Below are 19,288 nucleotides of genomic sequence, written 5' to 3'. Positions count from 1 at the left end.
ATCACTTATAAGTTACACAGTCTGTGCTATTTGGTTACAGCAGGACAAACAGACTAAGACAATGTCAAAGGTTTTATAATGGACAATCATGGGTTCTGGTCTCAGCCATGTCACCATGCTGTGTAATTTTCTTTACCTGCCAGAGTATCCTTTTATCTCTCACTCCACATCCCAGGTCTCTTGCTTAACTTCAAACCTTCATCATCTCTTCATCTTCAAACCTTTATCTGACCAACTCTGATGCCAACTGAGGTAGGCGCCCCTCCAACACAGAGTAAAGGCATCCCCATCAAAGTACTTCTCAGACTTTTACTTAATACTTGTGAACTCATCTCCTCCTCCACTGTTCTGTGAGCTTCATGAAGGGCGACCACTCTGACACTTTGACAGTGCCTGGAACTTAGCAGGCATTCAATAAACATTTGTGAAATAAAGCCCTTGGAATGGTTCATAAAAGGCTTCCATTAATGGAAATCTGTCTATATATTTATTGAGGTTAGAAAAAGCTTTAATCACTTGAGAGTCAAACTGAGAGATCCATTTAAGTATTTTTTTAGAGTTTACAAATAATATGGTTGAACATATTAACCATTATGCTTCCAGTGTCCCACTATGTCTGGACTACAGAGATAAATTCCTCCTGACAGGAAAACATCTGTATCTGCAGACAGACAAACTTCTATCAGATAATGAAAATTATACACCCAGTATGTTGCTTTTCACATATAATTGTCAGAAAAGTAAGTCCTAAATTCAGTTAACCTCCATAAATAACATCTCAAATGTCTAGTCACATTGGATCCTCTGTGCCTTTCACTTCTGTGTCCTGATTAAGCTCTGCTAGAACTTTTATACATTCCTTCATCTTCAAAAGGCCAAGAGGAACTTTCAAGAATGAATCCAGTTCAGGTTTTATTTGCCCACATTTTGCATTGGGTAAACACCTGAAAAGAGTTTGTTTTTCTCCATCAGTTAGTAAATCACCTGTTTATTCACTAGACATATCTTTTGTTGTTTTTTTTTTCAGCTTTAATTGAGTTTATTGGTACATTTTAGGGATACAGTACAGTTACATTCATTGTTGGGATCTTGTACCTCTACATGACAAGTCTTGATTCTCATTTTTTCCCCTTACCCTGCCCTCGCTTCACCCCCTCCTCCCACTACCCATCCCCTTCCCTACACCTTTAGCTCCTCTCTTCCCATTTCTAAATGTCAGTAATCTTATTAGAATCTTATGCGTTGTTGCAGATTATTCACACCAGAGAAACTATTCGGTATTTACATGTGTGACTTATATATTTCACTTAGGAGTATATCTTCAATATGTATCCATTTTCCTATGAATGAATCTATTTTCTCGTTCTTTATGGCTGAGTATATTCCATTTTATAGAAAAACCGCATCTTCTTTATCCAGTTTCCAACTGATGGGAAGATGGGCTGTTTCCAAGTTTTAGCTACTACAAACTGTGCCGCTATAAACATGGGTGAGCATACTTCTCTGTGATATGATTCTTTTAGTTCTTTTGGAAAGATACCCAGCAGAGGGATGGCTGGGTCAAATGGAACCTCCAGTCCAAGCTCTTTGAGGTATCTCCATATTGATTTCCATAGTGGTTGCACCAGTCTGCACTCCCACCAACAATGGAGAAGGGTCCCTTTCTCCCCACAACTCTGCCAACATTTGTGATTGTGTGATTTCTTGATAGCAGCCATTCTTTGTGGAGTGAGGTGGAATCTCAGTGTTGTTTTCATCTGCATCTCTCGAATGATCAGTGATGTGGAACATTTTTTCATACATTTACTTGCTGCTTTTACTTCTTTGTATGAGAAATGTCTGTTCATTTCGGATGCCCATTTTTGAATCGGGTCTTTATATTTGGGGGGGCTGATTGTTTTGAGTTCTTTATATATTCTTGATAATAGTCCTTTGTCTGAGGAACAGCTGGTAAAAACTTTTTTCCCACATTGTAGATTGTCTCTTAGTTCTGCTAATGGTTTCTTTTGAAGTACAGAAGCTTTTTAGTAAGATGAGATCCCAGTTGTTGATTCTATCTGCTAGTTCCCATGCTACTGAGGATTTGTTCATAAAGTCCTTTCCTATGCCAATGTCTTCCAGAGTTCTGCCTAACTTACCTTCCAGCAAGTTTAATGTTTCTGTTTTAATATTTAGATCTTTAATCCATTTGGATTTTAATTTAGTGCATGGCGAAAGATAAGGGTCTAATTTTAATCTGTGGCAGGTTGACAACCAGTTTTTCCAACACCATTTATTAAAGAGGCTATCTTTCCTCCACTGAGGATGGTCAGCTCCTTTGTCAAAGATGAGGTAGCTGAGTACATCTGGGTTTGTTTTTGTAGACATATCTTTTGTATCCTACACTAAACTATAAAATGTTAACCCATTGACAATTAGAGCTTTTCTGATTCTGTTAGAAATTCTTAGTGGCCATAGTTTTTTCTCTTTGGTGCTAACGGCTATCACCACCAGCTCCTCTTTTCTGGGTAATCATAGTCTTCACATCTTCTAGAACCTAGAAAATCTAAATCTAGCTCCAATGGTCCTCCTGATTCCCCACACTAGTGTTTAATCTCCCTGCATCCCATTCATCCATAACAATTGTTGGCAAGGGCAAAAAGGATTGGAGGTAAGAAAGCCTCTTACAAGATGCTAAACTTTCCCATCTAAGGGCTATACTAGCTATTCCTGTCCATTTATGGAAATCAAGAATCAATATGTAAAGTCTTGGGATATAGCTTACTGGTACAATGTTTGCCTAGCTTGCACAATGCCCTGGGTTCAATCTCCAGCACTTCCCTCCAAAAATCAATATATAAACACCAGTGATTTGGTTGTGCTTTTTATTTAAATGCTCCTGTTATTGTTATATTTAACTGAAAGTCATTCTCATACTATCTTGAAAACAGATGGACAATCTTAAGTAAGTAGAAGTAGAATCTATTAAATTGTGGGCGGTCTTTAATTTAAAATATTTCAAGAATTTCTGGATCTGATCTACCAGCACAAAGAGCAATTATCAAAAGCAAGTAATACTCACAATACCCAAAGCACCCAGTACAGGTTCAACTTTTCAATCAGAAACGCTCCAGGTCTGACCTAATACAGTAGGTACTCCCTGATCAGAGAAAATTACAAAAGTAAGTGCTACCTAGAACTCCAGAAACAAAATGTTAAAAACTAAACAAGAAAGGATGCCTGCAGGAGAGAATATCCCACAGCAACTCATCCCCACCAACAGTGGAAAGCTTAAAATACTTACTCTAGGACACATAAAATGCAGTGTTCATCCACACTGTAGCACATGCACAGGGCAATCAATATTTAGTCACTCTGGGGATCTCTGCCTTTTAAGATTCCTTACTATCATTGAAACTTTTTTCAAAACTACCAAAATAGATCTCACATTTCTAAAGTATCTAAATCCAAAAAAGAACCCCAATTTCTCAAAACAGCACTTGGATAGTTCAGTAGGATGATCAGTTATGACAGAGGACCAGTTTACCCCTTAACAGGGAAGCACTTCTCACTGCAGTAGATGTGTGTGTTTGTTGAGGGGGCCAAGACATAGTACCAGAGACTGGCAGCTTAAACTTCAGACATTTATGTCCTTTCAGTACAAGAAGCTCAAGATCAAGGTACTGGCAAAAGCTGGTTTCATCTTGAAGCCATTCCCGTGCCTGCAGAGATACCTTCTCGCTGTATTTCATGAAGTCTTCCGTGGTGCACGTGCATGACTATGTCCAAATCCCTTCTGATAATGATTTCACTTTAACTTAATTACCTCTTCAAAGATCTTACTCCAAACACAGTTACACTGTGAGGTTCTGAAGTTTAAGGCTTAAAAATACAATAAGAATTTTGAAAGGAGATACAATTCAGTTCTGCTCAACATACAGGATTATTTTAAATTCTGTCAGGGCCTTCTGTGTTTTCTTTATATTGTTAAAAATTAAGTTGGGCATTAAGAGTGAGGCAGGAGGATCATAATTCAAAGCCAGTCTGAGCAATTTAGGAAGACTTGTCTCAAAATAAAATATAAAAAGGAGAAGGGATATAGTTCAGTGGTAGAGCACTCCTGGGCTACAGACCCAGTGCTACCAAAAAAAAAATCATAATGGTCCCATTCTTTTTTCTCAATTAACATAAACAGATGCTCAATCACTTAGGTGCATAGAGCTCAGTAGTAAATCAACAGTCCCATGATGTGACCAACAGCCACAGTGGAAGCGGCTCCAGGTAGACAGCACATGCTGGAGTCCTGCCTTGGAGCCAGCCAACTATGAACTAAAATCTCTATACACTGTGAGCCAAATAAACTTTTCCTCCTTTAACTTTGGATGTTGGGTATTTTGTCTCAGCTAAAAGAAAAGTAACTAAGACAGAATTTTGTACCAGAAGTCACAGGTGGGGCTTTTTCAGAGGTAGCTGGATCTACAGTGTGTGACTAATTCATGGTGCAATGCTAGGATTAAGGGTGGTAGGACTAAGGCTGGGTGATTACTAAACCAGTCCATTGATAGGCTTGGCAGCACCTTAATTCCAGTAGCCTAGACAGAATATAAAAGGGGCAGAAAGACACCACTAAGGTCCCTTGTTTACTTTACTACCTTCTGGTTGCCATGAACTGTTTCTCCTCTGTGATGCCCCTCTGCTATGCCACACTGCCTTGGAGCCAGCCAACTATGGACTGAAACCTTTACAAATTATGAGCTAAATAAACCTTTCCTCCTTTAAATGTGGGTGTTGGGTATTTTGTCTCAACAAAGAGAAAAGTAACTAAGATAACTGTCATTACTAGTGCAGTAGAAAGACTTCCTGCTACAGATGGCTTGAAATTAGTAAATAAAGCATTTAGGGCTGGGGATTTCGCTCAGTGGTTCCACTGCCTGCCTCGCAAGTGCAAGGGCCTGAGTTCCATCCCCGGTGAGAGAGAGAGAGAGAGAGAGAGAGAAAGAATGCAAGCATGCACGCATTTAGCCCTTTAACAGCAGCATCCCAAAGACACAGAATCCTAAAAATGGAGAACAAAGTACACATTAAGTACTCTGACTTTCCTCAGACTAAAGCTCAGAGAGCACGCCAGTCAGGAGCCACAGCAGCAGAGCTGAGATGGACAGTCCTGGTTCCAACTATCAGGCAAGGGCTTTCCTGCTTCTGTCTCCTGGATGTATGAGAGGGAGGTAAGCAGGTAGACTGAGGAGTAGAGAGTAGGAGAGAAAATGGGGCCCCCAAATGATTTAGGCCAGCCACCTTGGCCTAAGAGTTCGCAGGCTCACATGCCTAAGAAAAGCATGAAGGGCGAGGGATTTAGCTCAGTGGTACCACACCTGCCTCATAAGCGCAAGGTCCTGAGTTCAATCCCCAGTACCAAAAAAAAAAAAAAAAGAAAAGCAAGATGACAAACCCACACGCTGGGGCCAGATACGGGTCAGGCTGCTTCACACTGTCCCCTCCCCCAGCTCCTTGCTCTGGTCCTTTTCACTCATGGAAGGAAAACAAGGCAAGAGGCTTCCTTCTTCTCCGCAGGTTTCTTCTTAAGTTCAATTCTCGAAAGCAGACTTGAAAAAAAGGTTTAGCAGAGTAAAGCTGAAATCCCCACCTTAGAATCTAAGGAAGCACTGCAGGAGGTTTGTCTTTGCTGCTAGGCAGCTCAGGCTTCTTGGAGAGAGGGGCTCCAAGGTCTTCATCCGCACCCGCCGCCCCGAGTTTAGCACTGACCTGCTCTGAAACCTCCACTGAGTTGCTGTGTGGAAGGCACCTTTCTCCATCCCACACCTTTCATGATCTGAAGTGGCTACGTGCATGGCCTGTCCAGAGCTCTCAGCATCCACCATGCACTGAGAGCAGTGGCTTGGAAGTACCTGAGACCTCTGGCTTTTTTCCTACACAGCAGGAAGTCACTGCTCCCCAAAACAGCCTTCAACCAACAGACTGGCAGCTGGTGCACAAAAACCAACTACCAGGCCTCTCAGCTGATTAACTCTATAGCACAATCCAAAGAACTCACAAAGCCCAGGAGTTCTCAGGGTCATGAGCCCCAGTTGCCACAGAGGTAAGCAGCTTGAGACTCCCCCTTTACTAGCCCCTGCCTCCTCCCTGCCTCACTTTGCTATTCTCCTGCAGTTGCTTCCTAGAATCATTGCCTCAGGCTCTGCTACCAGGAGTCCGAGCCAAAGCTCACAATAATCCCACCTGCCCAGAAACTTCCCTCCTCAGCAAGTGCCCAAGCCACTTTCCATCATGTTTCAATGCTATTCATTTACATTTTAATTTCATTTCTCTACTGCAGGTTCCTGGTGAGAAAAAGTTGTTTCACACAGCTCTGAATTCCCTGCGTGGCTCAGCACAGCATCTTACACAAACTAGATTCTCAATAAATGGCTAATGGCTGAATGAGTTAACCATGCCAGTAAAGATGAAAATAGAGTTCTTTATTTAACCTAATTGAAACTACGTCAGTATGGCTGTTTTCTTCTTACAAAAGCACTGCAGGAACTACTTTTAAAGAGCAAATTTCCATGCATAGATATGTAAATCGGTACTTTCTGGATATCTGACTCAAATCAAACACTTCTGATTCCCAGAAATTTGGAAAAAGATTTTTTTTCTAAATATGGAAACACCTTTACTAGATGCATTACCTCAACCTTTGCATCCTTCCTTTATTCTTGACTACCGTTTAGCCCATCCCTGTCCATGGGGAAACACTGAGATCCCTGCACCAATGAACCCTTACTCATCTCCACTATGAGTCACTGTCCCGCACACCTTTACCATGTGCCTCAAATAGTGTCTCTGGGGGAAACAACACCACCTCGAGTCAATGCAGTGGTCTCTGAGTGGGAGACTATCACAGCCAAGGTCCTCATACTTCTCTGAACTGGGAGGCTACATAGATTTTCCCTTTCCAGAGATGCTGCTGGCCCAAGACAGCTTTTAGCTTTTCCCCCACCTCATTCAGAACAAGTTGTTTTGCTCAGCTCCCACTGTTCCGGACAAATCAAAATCCTTACTCTCCAAAACCCCTAGGTTTAGGTTACAGCCACCAAAATGTGCACTGATTTCACCCCAGTAGAGCTCTTCTGAATACTGTTGAAGACAACAGGAAAAGCTTAGACAAGAGAAGCTGCTAAAAGCTCACATTCTTTCACAGGAGTTACGTTCTTATCAGAACATGCCTTATAAAATAGAAGGTCTGACACTTGGTACATTCTGAGAATTCTTCCTTCTCTGCACCAGGCAGAGGTCAGGAGGAATGTGGGGTTGTATCTCACCTCAAATAAAAAGGGCAAGGGCAAGGGCCAGGGATTTAGCTCAGTGGTCCCATGGTCTGCCTCATAAGCACAAGGTCCTGAGTTCAATCCCCAGTACCAAAAAACAATAATAATAATAAAGGACAGCATGCTGGGTATCTGGACAGTCACCTGGGAGCCAATCAGGTGGCCAGGAAATGTAAGTATCTAAGTAGTCAATGCCCTGCGATCTTGTCTCATTTCTTTTAAGAGCATCTGCCAAATATATTACAAGTATTTTTCAACTCAGTGGAAGAATAAGATCTGAATTCATGGTGCTCATTTTCCTGAATGCGTATCAACCAAGGAGCTGCCCAGTGATCTCCAGTCTTTGTCTTCAGTTCACTTTCATGAGGGAAAAGATCACATGATGTACCACCCCCATCTCATTTACTGAAGTCAGGAAGAAATACAGTGACTGAAACCAAAAGGAAAACTAGCAGTGTTTGTGCAAGACTTTGCCTCCCCACAACGTCATAAGATCCATGACAGGGATGATCCTTCTTCCATGCCGACTTCCCCAACACTCAATCCAATGACTATCTTGCTATGATAATAATAATCGTAAATAAAAACATTGAGTATAGTCTTCCAGTTAAAAGACATGCATAAATACCACACATTATGGCATTAACCCTTATTTTAAAAACCCTACAATTTAGGAAGGAAAAATAAAGCTTAAGAAGTTAAAACTATGTGCATACAATTGTATATTATTTAGCTGCAACATGGATGAAGCTTGAAAACGTTAAATAAGAGAGGCCAGTCACAAAAGGCCACACACTGTATAAGTCCATTTATATGAAATATCCAGAATAGGAGGCAAATCCACAGGGCAGAAAGCAGGCCAGTAGTTGTCAGGGGCTTGGAGGAGATGGGAATGGGGAGTGAATGGGGTACAGGGCTTCTTTTAGAGGGTGAAGAAAATGCTCTCAAATTATTATGTGGTGATAACTGTACAGCTCTGGGAACAGAATAAAGATCATTGACTAGGACACTTCAGTGGGGTAGATTTTGTAGTATGCATGGTAGTGACTGGGGATGGTGGTGGAGGAAGATGAGAAGAGGAGAAAAAGAGAGAGAATGAGAAGTCAAGAAAGTTGCCTAGAATTACATAGAAAAATGAATGGTAGGCCTCAGATTCAAAAACAGGACTGTTTGATTCCAAAACCTGTGCTTACAACCATTATGTCGCTCTGATTATGGTTATTGCCAACAAACATTTACTGAAGACACCAGCAAAGACAACCATGGGTAATACAGGCTTTGACATGACTCTAATCAGACAGGTAAGGCAGACCACCTAGACCTGCCAGACTTCTAAAGACTGATACACCTTAAGCATTACTGATCTGATGTCAATCATACCTCAATAAAACAGTTTTTAGTAATAAAAACTTAAAAGATTTAAAACTGTTTAACCTCCCCTACTGCAAAAAAATGGTGAGCTAGAAATCCTTTTAAAATCTTCTGACACTTGAGACAATAATTATTTTACAAAAATATAAAAGAAAAGGCAATTTTAAGAAGGGAATGTCCTGAAAGGAATGTAACTAAAGACCTCCTAAGGCCAACACTAGGACCTTGGACCAAGTCAAATATAAATCCAGCTGTGTCACTTCCGCGCTTACTGCCCGCCATGATGGCCTCATCCTGGGTGACAGACCTATGCAGTTTCCCTCTCCTCAGGCTCCCACCACCCCCAGCTACCCTGCACTTCAGTCACACTCTGTCCTCCGTACCAACTCCATGTCTCCCTCAATGCCAGCTGCCTTGCTGTCCCACCTGCATGGAGCCCTCAGACCCTGAGGGGCTCAGCGCTCACCTACTCCCAGGCCATCTTCACCCACGGGTCCTCTCCATCACACAGCCAGTTATGTTTTTTTCAGTGCCCTTGTTTTTATCTGCTGGCTCAATGTCTGCTTCCTGCCCCAGGATGAAGCACTAAAGGAGGTGGCGTGGTCTTCATCTATCTTATTGCCAGCAACATCTCACCTACCAGCATCACAGGCACAAAGCAGATAGATGATCACTCAACATCTGATGAACAAACAAATCCAACACATCGCACTCCCATGAGATTCCTCAGCGTGCCCATGCCCCTGTGCATCTGGGGAAGCACAGGCTGAGAAAGAAAAGGCTTTGCTCTCAGGGGTTCATGGACAGCAGGCCTCACTCGTGAGCCTTCCAAGTCTGGGAGGTCTCCACCACTCAATCCTGTGGCCACCACATGGATTAGTTTACAGTGGCACCTTTGTGCTCTCTTTCCTTCACATACTGCACCACAGACTTCACACACACCTTTTGCCTTGTTCTCCTGTGAAGACTTAAAATTACACCAAATAGTATAGCAATGATCACCCTATGATGGAAATTAGATCTCCCTTTCTTCCAGAGTTCATCTGTTCTTCCATGTCCAATTTAAACATTCTCTTGACTCTAAGTTTATTCTAACATGGATCTGACATTTACATTAACTGCAGCCATGAAAAATTATTTCAACTAGAGATTCAAACCCTACTTGGGTAACACACTTCATGCTCTAACACAGTGCCCCTGACGCCGAGTCAGGCTGACTCCCATGCTCACACTGCTCTGACAGCGGAGAACAGATCCATGTGGCTGTGACCTCCTGGCCTCCCTCGCACTCAGTGACTCTTCCTTCAAGGATCCGCCATCTTCTCCCCTTCCACAGGCCTCTCCCACACTCTCTCTCTTCCCAAGACTGGATCCTGATACTCAGCCAGCCAAGTTACTCTGCAGTATTCAGAGAGCTCCGCCTCCACCATCCTTCCACAGTGCTTCCACAAACACAGTACTACATGAACATTACCGTCCTCCTCCTTCCCTCACACACTGCAGCAACAACACACCCATATTACGACTAAGAAAAAAAATAACATTTTTAAAAACACCATCAGGAAGGAAGACATGGAGACTAACACACAGCACAGGAAAGATCCTAACAAATTCTTTAACTTGACCGCACTCAGATTCCTCACCCATTCCATCCAGAGTTCAGCCAAACTGTTGCCATTTTCCCCCAGCACCAAACCTCCTTCTCTGGCCAGCCCAACCCTGCAGCAGGTGATGTTGGGGCATTTGTCTCTACTGTCAGACGGGCGCAGCACTGTGGATGGGCTGGCTCTCCTGTCCCAAACTATGCGCCACCCCCTGCTCTCAGCTCACTCCCTTTGGTCCTGACCCGGGTCTGCTCCACAGGTCGCCTCCTCTCTTTCAGTACCTTCAACCTCCCATGCTTACCAGCTCTAGCACTCAATCTATCACCTTGTTCCATCAATACTAAAAAGTTCTGGCTCGATCCTGATGTTTCTGCTTAGCTCTTCTCTTCTCACCCAACATCCTCTGCGGATGCTTGCTATCTTCACTGTCACCTTTTCCATTCACTCTTAGCCCTGGCTTTTGCTCCCCAGAGCTCTATGGAAACTGCAGCCTTCAGATCACCCATTTTTAGTCGTTCATTTCAAATAAAGCCCTCTGGAGAAAACTACAACTACAAAGAACTGGTTTAAATCATCCAGAATCACTGAGTCAGTCTTCTAGGTGACCTGGAACAAACTTGCTCATTATATGCTCATTCTGACGCTACATGTTCCATACCAGCAGTGTTCCCATCTGCCATTTTTTAACATGGAATGGATGAAGAAGCATGATCTTAACTAAGCAAGCTCAGGAATGTGCCCACTTTATATGTGATGACAAGTTTTTCAATATGAATATGCAGGCACCCATGATTACAGCAATACAATTCATAATGGCTAAATCTTGGAAGCAGCCTATATGTCTATCAGCAGATCAAAGGATAAAGAAAACGTGGAATTTATATACTGTGGAGTATTACTCTGCCATAAAATAGGATAGCCTTGAGTAATTTGTAGGAAAATGGAAGCACCTTGAGACCGTAATGTTAAGTGAAGTAAATCAGACACACAAGTTTAAATATCACATTGTTTCTATTATATGAGAAACCCAATATATAAATGAAGTGCAGAATAGAAGACAATAGGAAAAAGAGAGAAAAAAGTTATTATAATCCAGCATGAGCAATGCACCTACAAGTGTACCTTCATTTAGTATAACTGTCTTCTGTGTTTTATATGTCTTTTGGCCTGTTAGTCTGGGTGTTAATCTGTACATATGATAATTAACTCCATAAGGACTTATAAAATAAATGAATTAATCTGAAAAAAATATGAATATGCATGCATTTTCCCAATGAAATGTCTTTGCCTCCTGTGTTTGGAAAGATACTACTTTGCAGTTACACCTACTGCTCTCCTCATTTGATGTAAGTCATAAAATTTCTTCACTCTTCTCTCTCCTGGTAGTGGTTATTGGCCTTGCCCTCTGTGAGGAGTGACCCCAGTGTGTTCAGCTGCACTACTGAAACATCCCATGTTAACCTCCGGCATGACATGTGTCACACTCTTCTAAAATCACATTTCTACATCAACCTTTCCCACTATACTCTAAACGCCTGAAGGTAAGGACTATCCATAACAGTTGTTCAACTTGATTCATCTGCACGTCAAATATTAGTCATAAATAATATCTAGTACTTGTTCAGAATACTAAATCCCCTTGACATCCCATATGACCTTTTCTTGCTCGTCTATTATTTGACTCAGAGGCTCTTCTGTGGTCTCAATACTTAATATTCAAAATACACTGGAGTGTTGGTTGCTCTGATCGTGTTCATCCTGGAGTGACAATCTCCACTGCAGTAAGCATTAAAAGAACAGAAGACTTAAGCAAACTAAAATTAGCAGTAGCTTGCTACTCAACATAGCCTAAGATTTGGCAAGACAAATCTCTTAGGCAGGCACACGCTGACACAGCATGGTGAGACAGAACTCAACCCAAGAAAACCTGCAGTATCTTTAACACAGGAAATTCTGAGTTCTGCTGATTCATTCTGACTTAAAAGCTGCAAGAACGCTTGACTAAGGAGCACCAAAGCTAACTCTGCACTTTTTTCTGCAGATCTCACAGAATCTGTCACACAAGAAATTTAATAGTTGTTCTATATAGTCTTTTGCAATTCCTCAGACATTGACTGTGATCACCTACATCATGGCATCTGAGAGCATTAAGTGGCATTTTTTTTTCTTGCCAAGGTGCAAATCTCGTCAAAATACTGATGAAAGCTGAAAACACTGACCAAAGTTTCTGTAACTAAAGAAAAACATACAGGAACTTTCATTCCCTTAACGAGAGGCTTGGTACTACATCTCTTCTGGCTCTTCAACCTTGATTAAGGCAACATCTCTTGTTCACACCTTGTACGAGAGCATCTGTACAACTGGTTCTACTTAGGAGGCAGATTTAAATATCAACATAAATACATGCATAGAAACAACTGGGTAAATTTACACCAGCACCAAATTTCTTAGAATCTATTAGAACAAATTATGAAACAAAAGACCTACTCAAAGTAGGTACTTGGAAGTTATCACTTACTTTGTTCTTCCTACAGAAGTTATCTGAATTGAATTATAAAAGGTAAAATGGAGGAAATCTCTAGACTGAAGTCTAATTAGACTTTAATCATGCTTATTATATATAGTGATAATTAAAGTCAACATTTAATTAACTAGTAGTACTTCAAATATTTATTCCATTTTAAATCATAATATGTAAGTGCTGTATTTGAGATATTTAACATGTTAAATGTCTTTTCTTTCAGGAAAAGGAATAAAGACAGAATTCACTATTCAGATTTTATATTTTTCTTTAAGTGCTCTATATAATCAGTTGCTTCAACAACAGACACATTTTTGACTAAACAAATATCTTAGAAGTGAAGTTTTACTGTACCTGATTCTTAAGAGGATCATGACTCTGTACTTACTTGTTCAGTATGAGGTCAAGAATGAATTTGGAGCCAAACGCTTCAATCTGGAAGCTTGCCTGGGCCAGATGGACAGCCTAGAGATGCAAAAACACAGGAGGAAGTTTAACTTACTTTCCATCTCTAAAGCTGATTATATTCATATCAAGAAGATATTTAACAAGATCAACGTTTTTATGTGTTAATTTGTTTTTTTAAGAGAGTAGGTGTGTTGCCATGGCTTTACTGGGAATATCAAGATACAGAGAAGAATTAATAAAAGACAACTAATCCTTTAAAATGAACCCATTGGGATAAAAATCAAGAGCATATTCTGCTGGGCTACAAAAGTGATTAAATATGCAAAAGCTGGACTAATTAAAGCTTGATTTCAGCCTATTTTGTGCATGAAGCTAACATATTCTTTCTGCACACCTAAGTGAAAAATCATGTCAGAGTTCTGCTCTTCAGCAGAAATTGGAACTTTCTCTAAATGATCAGCAGAATGTGACAGTAAATTGGGGTAGCAGTCTTTTGACTTCAGAGCTTGTCCCTTTGGAAACAGTGTTTCCCATTTAAAAGATGCAGTTACAAACACTGGTCCTAAGGATGCCCTAATTCCAAATACAAAGCTAATTCCATCTAAACCCTTTATGAAAGGTTAAAGATTAGGACAGCCTCAAAGAAGCATCTTAATGTAAGTTAACAAATCAATGAAGTGTTGTCAAAGTATTATCTAAGATACAATTTTCCTTTGTCATCCTACAAGGAAAAAAAGACAAGGATAAATAAAACCTCTGCATCCTAGGCCCCTTGAATCAGAAACGTCCTTCCCCCAGTTTGCACTCCTAAGGCAACTCCCCCAGCACCTGTGCCTTCCCTTCCCAGAACCTTCCAACCTCACCTTCCCCCACTATTATTGCACGCTCCTTTTCATCCTCCTCTTCACTTCTTGAAAGCATCCCAATTGCATTATTTTCCATGAAGCCCTCCTTCACACACACTGTGGAAATGAACTCTCGGTCCTCAGAGCTTTGGGAACTCTATTTGTTCTTCCTTATGTCAACATGAGCTTTCCTTCCATCCCTCCCCAGATAGGTAAGTCCACAGAACATATCACAAGGGACTTAAAAAGAGTTATAGATGGACGACCAAATATTTATCATCAAGATTATTTTACCATGCCAAATCTATAAAACACTAATACACAATGACTTCTACTTCCAGTCAAGCACAACTATCAGTCACTAAAAAAATAACAAATAAATAAATAATTAAGAGTAATAAATATTAAACTTTAAATACAAAACCATAAGAGGTTCCTTAAATCTTAGCACCAAGGGATATCAAGCCAAGCTCCAAACAACCATATAGAACATGAGGTAACATGGGGTACCATGCTTGTCATGGAGTCCCCCATCCAGACTATTGCATGAGGTAAAAAAAAGACCTATCTTGTCAAGCATGGCCTGTCTCATTGGCAACAGAACCTCAAACCATCCATTACAAATATCGTGTGGTCGTTAATGCTAATTCATTTTGTGTCTTAAAGTATTAATTTTTGCATGAAGAGATAGATAGATAGACAGACAGATAGATAAACAGAATGAATAATTTAGATAAGCGGTGATTTTTAACTCTGGATCCAAAAGGCTTTTTCAATAAAATGTATGTAAAATTTACCTCCTAAGAATAAGATAGGTCCTTAAGTATATTTACTTCTAAGAATATAACAAGATAGACAAGAGTTCACTGGGGAAACCTTGCTTAAAGGAGCTGAAAAATATACCTCCTTGACCCAGTACAAGGCTCATATTACAGCAAATAAGCAATGAAACAAGTATAAACATCAACAACGCGTTGTAGAAAATAAGGTAGTCTGGTGGTAACCCCAGTACCATCCTTCTGTAGAATAGTTGGGACTTGTACTATTTGATAATTGTTAAAATAAGTTACAAGTCCACAGTACGCCAGTGTAACATGGGAAAGACCGGGGTTGTTATTTGCCCTGAGTAGAAAAGCTAACTTAGCAAACTTTACAGAGCATATTGGTAAATAATGTCCGTAAGATTAAATTAGATATATTTTGTTTAATTATTTTTAAATGCATTGATATTTATTAATCATTGGATTTAGGGAAGAGAACAGATTTTTGGTAAAACTAACTTGTGGCGGATGGTAAGGAATCAGACAACATTTGGGTGAGATCAATCAGGGTGAACTACATTTTTCTGTTGCACTGGTAATCATGTGCAAGTTGAATTACCTCAGTGTTTAACAGTTTTTTGTTTTGTTTTTAAATAATAAATAATTGTCAAGCGCTGACAGAGATGCAGATTTGGGGGGTACGGGCAGGGGTGAGGGAGACCCCCACCTCACCTATTGCAGTGCATTTGTGTTTTAACCCTCAGAGAATTCTGCATTTCAGGGTACTTGAGGCTGACTTGCAAATTAACTAAAGTTTTAAAGTAAACTTTTTTCCACTATAAATATTTCTGTAATACCAACTGGAAATTAGAACAGCAGAGTACTTTTCTGAATGCAATCCTATTTTTATTTTATACAGTATTTCTCAGCTGTGATCTTCGGAGCAAAAGCCAATGGCAGGAAAAAATAGTTTGTACCAGTTTCATGAAGTATGTCTTTGGGTTTTTGTAAATAAATTTAACTCAAGATTGCTACTTCAATTTAAAAAAAAGTTACAAGTCAACATGACAGGCCTCTGTTTAATAGGACTTAATGAAAGAGCAACACATAACACCAGGTTTTCTCTTTGCACTGTCATTCACTCACTGCACATACCAAGTTCCACCTTAGGCATAACAATGGCTGACTTTATAGAAAGCAGTATGAAGATCTGCCAAAGAACTAAAATTAGAAATTCCATATGATCCAGCTATCCCCCTCCCATGTATCTACCCCAAAGAGCTTCAGACATCATACTACAATGATACATGAATACTGATATTTATAGCAGCACAATTTATAATAGCTACATCCTTGAAGCAGCCTCATCTCCACCCTTGGCCTCATCTAAGCAATGCATAGATGATTTTCTAGTACAACTCCAACAACTGCATCTATTTCTCCATTAGAGAGAAAACCAGATTTCATTATATTTCTCAGCAAAAACATTTTAGTACTTTAATTTTCATTCTAAAAGACAGCACATTTTTCAATAAAATAGTTTAAGACTTTCTCACCACATTCATCTTCTTTGCCCATGCAGCATAAAACCTGTATATTCATCTAATGTACTGTGGTTGTGCCCATTTCAAGTATTTTCAGCATAACACTGCACATTATTTTTCATGCACTATCTTTTCTGTTGCCATAATACTGCAGTTGCTCAGAGTACATATTCTTCTCTATACCAAAATACATACTGTACTTGAAAAATACTACTTGTCCCTATCATTCTACTATTTGTGCCCCATCCTTCATCCAACTAAAATACCTTTTAACTTCTGGGCTCTATGTTATTCCATTTCAATTTATTACTTCTTCTTTAGCAAAATAATATAGTTTCAATAAGCATCAATTTTAAGCATGTTTTAAAATCAAAGAAATGAGTCCTCATCATTACTGTTTTATAAATTACATTGTCAGATATAATTTTTCTTTAATACTGTCATCCTGCTTCTTCCTAATGGTAGGAAGTTAGAAGGGTGGATGGGAAAAGCAAGAAGGTTTTTGTTTGTTTGCTTGTTTCATTGATTTGGTACCTGGGGTGGAACACTGGACCTTGCACTTGCGAGGCAGGCAGCAGTACCACTGAGCTAAATCCTGGCCCAGCAAGAAGTTTTATACAGAACAACCACATCTCGTTGGGATAATCTAATGTGATTTACAGCTGACAAACTGATGGGCACTCTGAAAAAATCAAAAGCCCACTACAGTGATGCTCTTTATAATGAAGAAGCTACACAGTAAAGTTTAAAAATGTGTTCAGCAGCACAAAATCAGATTATCTGAATACTTCAGAGAAGAGTTCATGAACCACACATGAGGTCATAGTTATTTCCTCCTTCGTATCTGTTAAAAAGCCTTGTTTTTATAAAGATGTTCACTTGACACTACAGAGGAATGAAAAATTCTATAGCCAAAACACATGATTTCACAAGAATGAGCACATCCCTGAGCTCGGGATTACTGCCCTGAAGAACTGGGAACAGCTGTTGCCTTAACACTTCAGTATTTTTCTTTTGACTCTGAATCTGGCCCAGAGAAATCACAGGAGCTCTATAAACAAAAACAATTAAACTCAATTATATACACAAACCTTCACTGAAGAACAAGTCACACATCTCAACAGTGTGCTTTTGTTTTCCTGTTCTCTCTTCCTCGTATATGACACCTAATGATACCACAGTAAATAACAGTAAAAGACAACTTCCTTAGCCATGCCTTGCCTTGCATTTCATTGAGCAGTTCTGTGACATCAAGCAGCTGCCTGTGCTCAGCTTTGTGTAAGGTACACTGCATAAGCAGAACAGACACATTCATGTTTTCTTGAGATTTTATAATATATAATACTTAATATGGGCATAAAAGTAAAAGAAGATAACCATCTACTCAGAAAAAAATAAAAAGCAGGTATTTGAGCATTTGCATGTTTTCATGCAACTATGATTCACATAGTATGGTGTTCTTATTTATCAAGGATTTGTAAGTTCTCTAGAGTGTTCCTGTAACTGGAACTCAAAATGGGAAATGGAAAGTCTACACTTCCCCAGAATCCAGACAATAGTATTACAGTGAATCTAATTTAGTACATCCTTGGAGAAATGGGTATCTTACTATCAAGTCACCATAGCCCTTTACTCTATATGTTGTCTACACCATACATGGTTTGGGAAGCAGAAGAAAATGTGCAAGTAGTTTTGCCAGTTCTTGAATATTTTCCACTTGTTTCAAGGGAAGACTCATTCAAGTAATGAAGGAAACGTGCAGAGTGATCTATCAATGCAATAAAAAAACTGCTTTACAAACGGTGATGACTGCCTGAAGGTACCAAGCAGGCCCCAGCAAACACCAGCGCATGATTCAACTCGGCTTTCTAAGGAGGAGGACTGCAAATCTGGGCTTCTAGGAAAGACAATGCTAGAGAGAACAAAATGTGGCCATGCCAGGATTAACAAAACTGCCTTCTCTGGTCAAAGGAATCATGAAAAAGCTAAAAAGTTGATTCTTAAAGAAACTGCAGGTAATATTTTCCTTGCCTTTATATCCCTCACCTTTATGATAACAGTATTAATTCAATAGTTCATAAAATATTGATTATATGTATTGTAAAATGTGCACGCGAGGGTGCGCGCGTGCGTGCATGCGTGTGTGTGTGTGTGTGTGTGTACAGCAATCTTTTCCGGAAGTATTTTCTCTTCCTTTTTCTGATTACATATGGCTCTTGGTTTTTTGTTCTTATTGCTCTTATGGCTTTGTAGGCCCTCCAGTTTCTCTTTCATATTCTTCAAATATTGTGGAAAAGGTTCCCAGAACATCACCACTTGCTTTAAAGAATAAAACAGTGAAGGAGACTGAACAGCAGCCAAAAAAGGAGGAAAATCAGGGGAATCTGATGGTCTAGAAGCCAATAAAAGACTGTTAAGAATGGAGAGAGGGAAATCTTCATCACCTTTTGAGACTGAAGATATTTTATTATGTTTTAGAGAAGACAGATCTGGACATCACTAACTCACAAGATGGAGGGAAGGAAAGTCAACTAGTCAGAGCCTAGGTGGTACCCACCTCACTGTTGTAATGGACCACAACAATGATGTCGCTTGCAGGACACTTCCCTGGGGGAAGACTCTGGCAACTTGGCTGCTCACTATGTTCTTCTTTTCATATAAAAAAGCAGGAGACACAGTCTCCAGCAACCCAAATAATTAAGTACTCATAAACTTTCAGTTAAAAGTCACATAAATTTGAGGAAAGTTGAGTCACATTAAATTGTACTGACTTCTGTAGATGACTAGGAAACATTTTTAAAATGCAGCTTGTAGATCTGCATAATGGAAAAATCAAAAAAAGTAAATATACCTTAGGAGTTTTAAGCCCAAAGGGAAATATCAGTAGACCGTTTTTAACTGCAGGTTCTCATCCCTATTCAAAGTTAGCA

General features: G+C 39.9%; 1 protein-coding gene across 1 annotated transcript in view; it reads right to left on the bottom strand.

Moving 5' to 3' along the window:
• Positions 1-19,288, bottom strand: part of Adam23 (ADAM metallopeptidase domain 23) — a 165,580-nt gene that overhangs the window by 115,690 nt on the left and 30,602 nt on the right. The window contains exon 4 of the mRNA XM_010616208.3: positions 13,189-13,265. Within this exon, the coding sequence (XP_010614510.1) occupies positions 13,189-13,265 (77 nt within the window). The remainder of the gene's footprint in view (positions 1-13,188; positions 13,266-19,288) is intronic.

Source organism: Fukomys damarensis, unplaced genomic scaffold (assembly GCF_012274545.1).
Source record: "Fukomys damarensis isolate Sample0158 unplaced genomic scaffold, DMR_v1.0_HiC HiC_scaffold_16, whole genome shotgun sequence".
NCBI lineage: Eukaryota > Metazoa > Chordata > Mammalia > Rodentia > Bathyergidae > Fukomys > Fukomys damarensis.
This window is presented reverse-complemented; position numbering and strand designations above follow the sequence as displayed.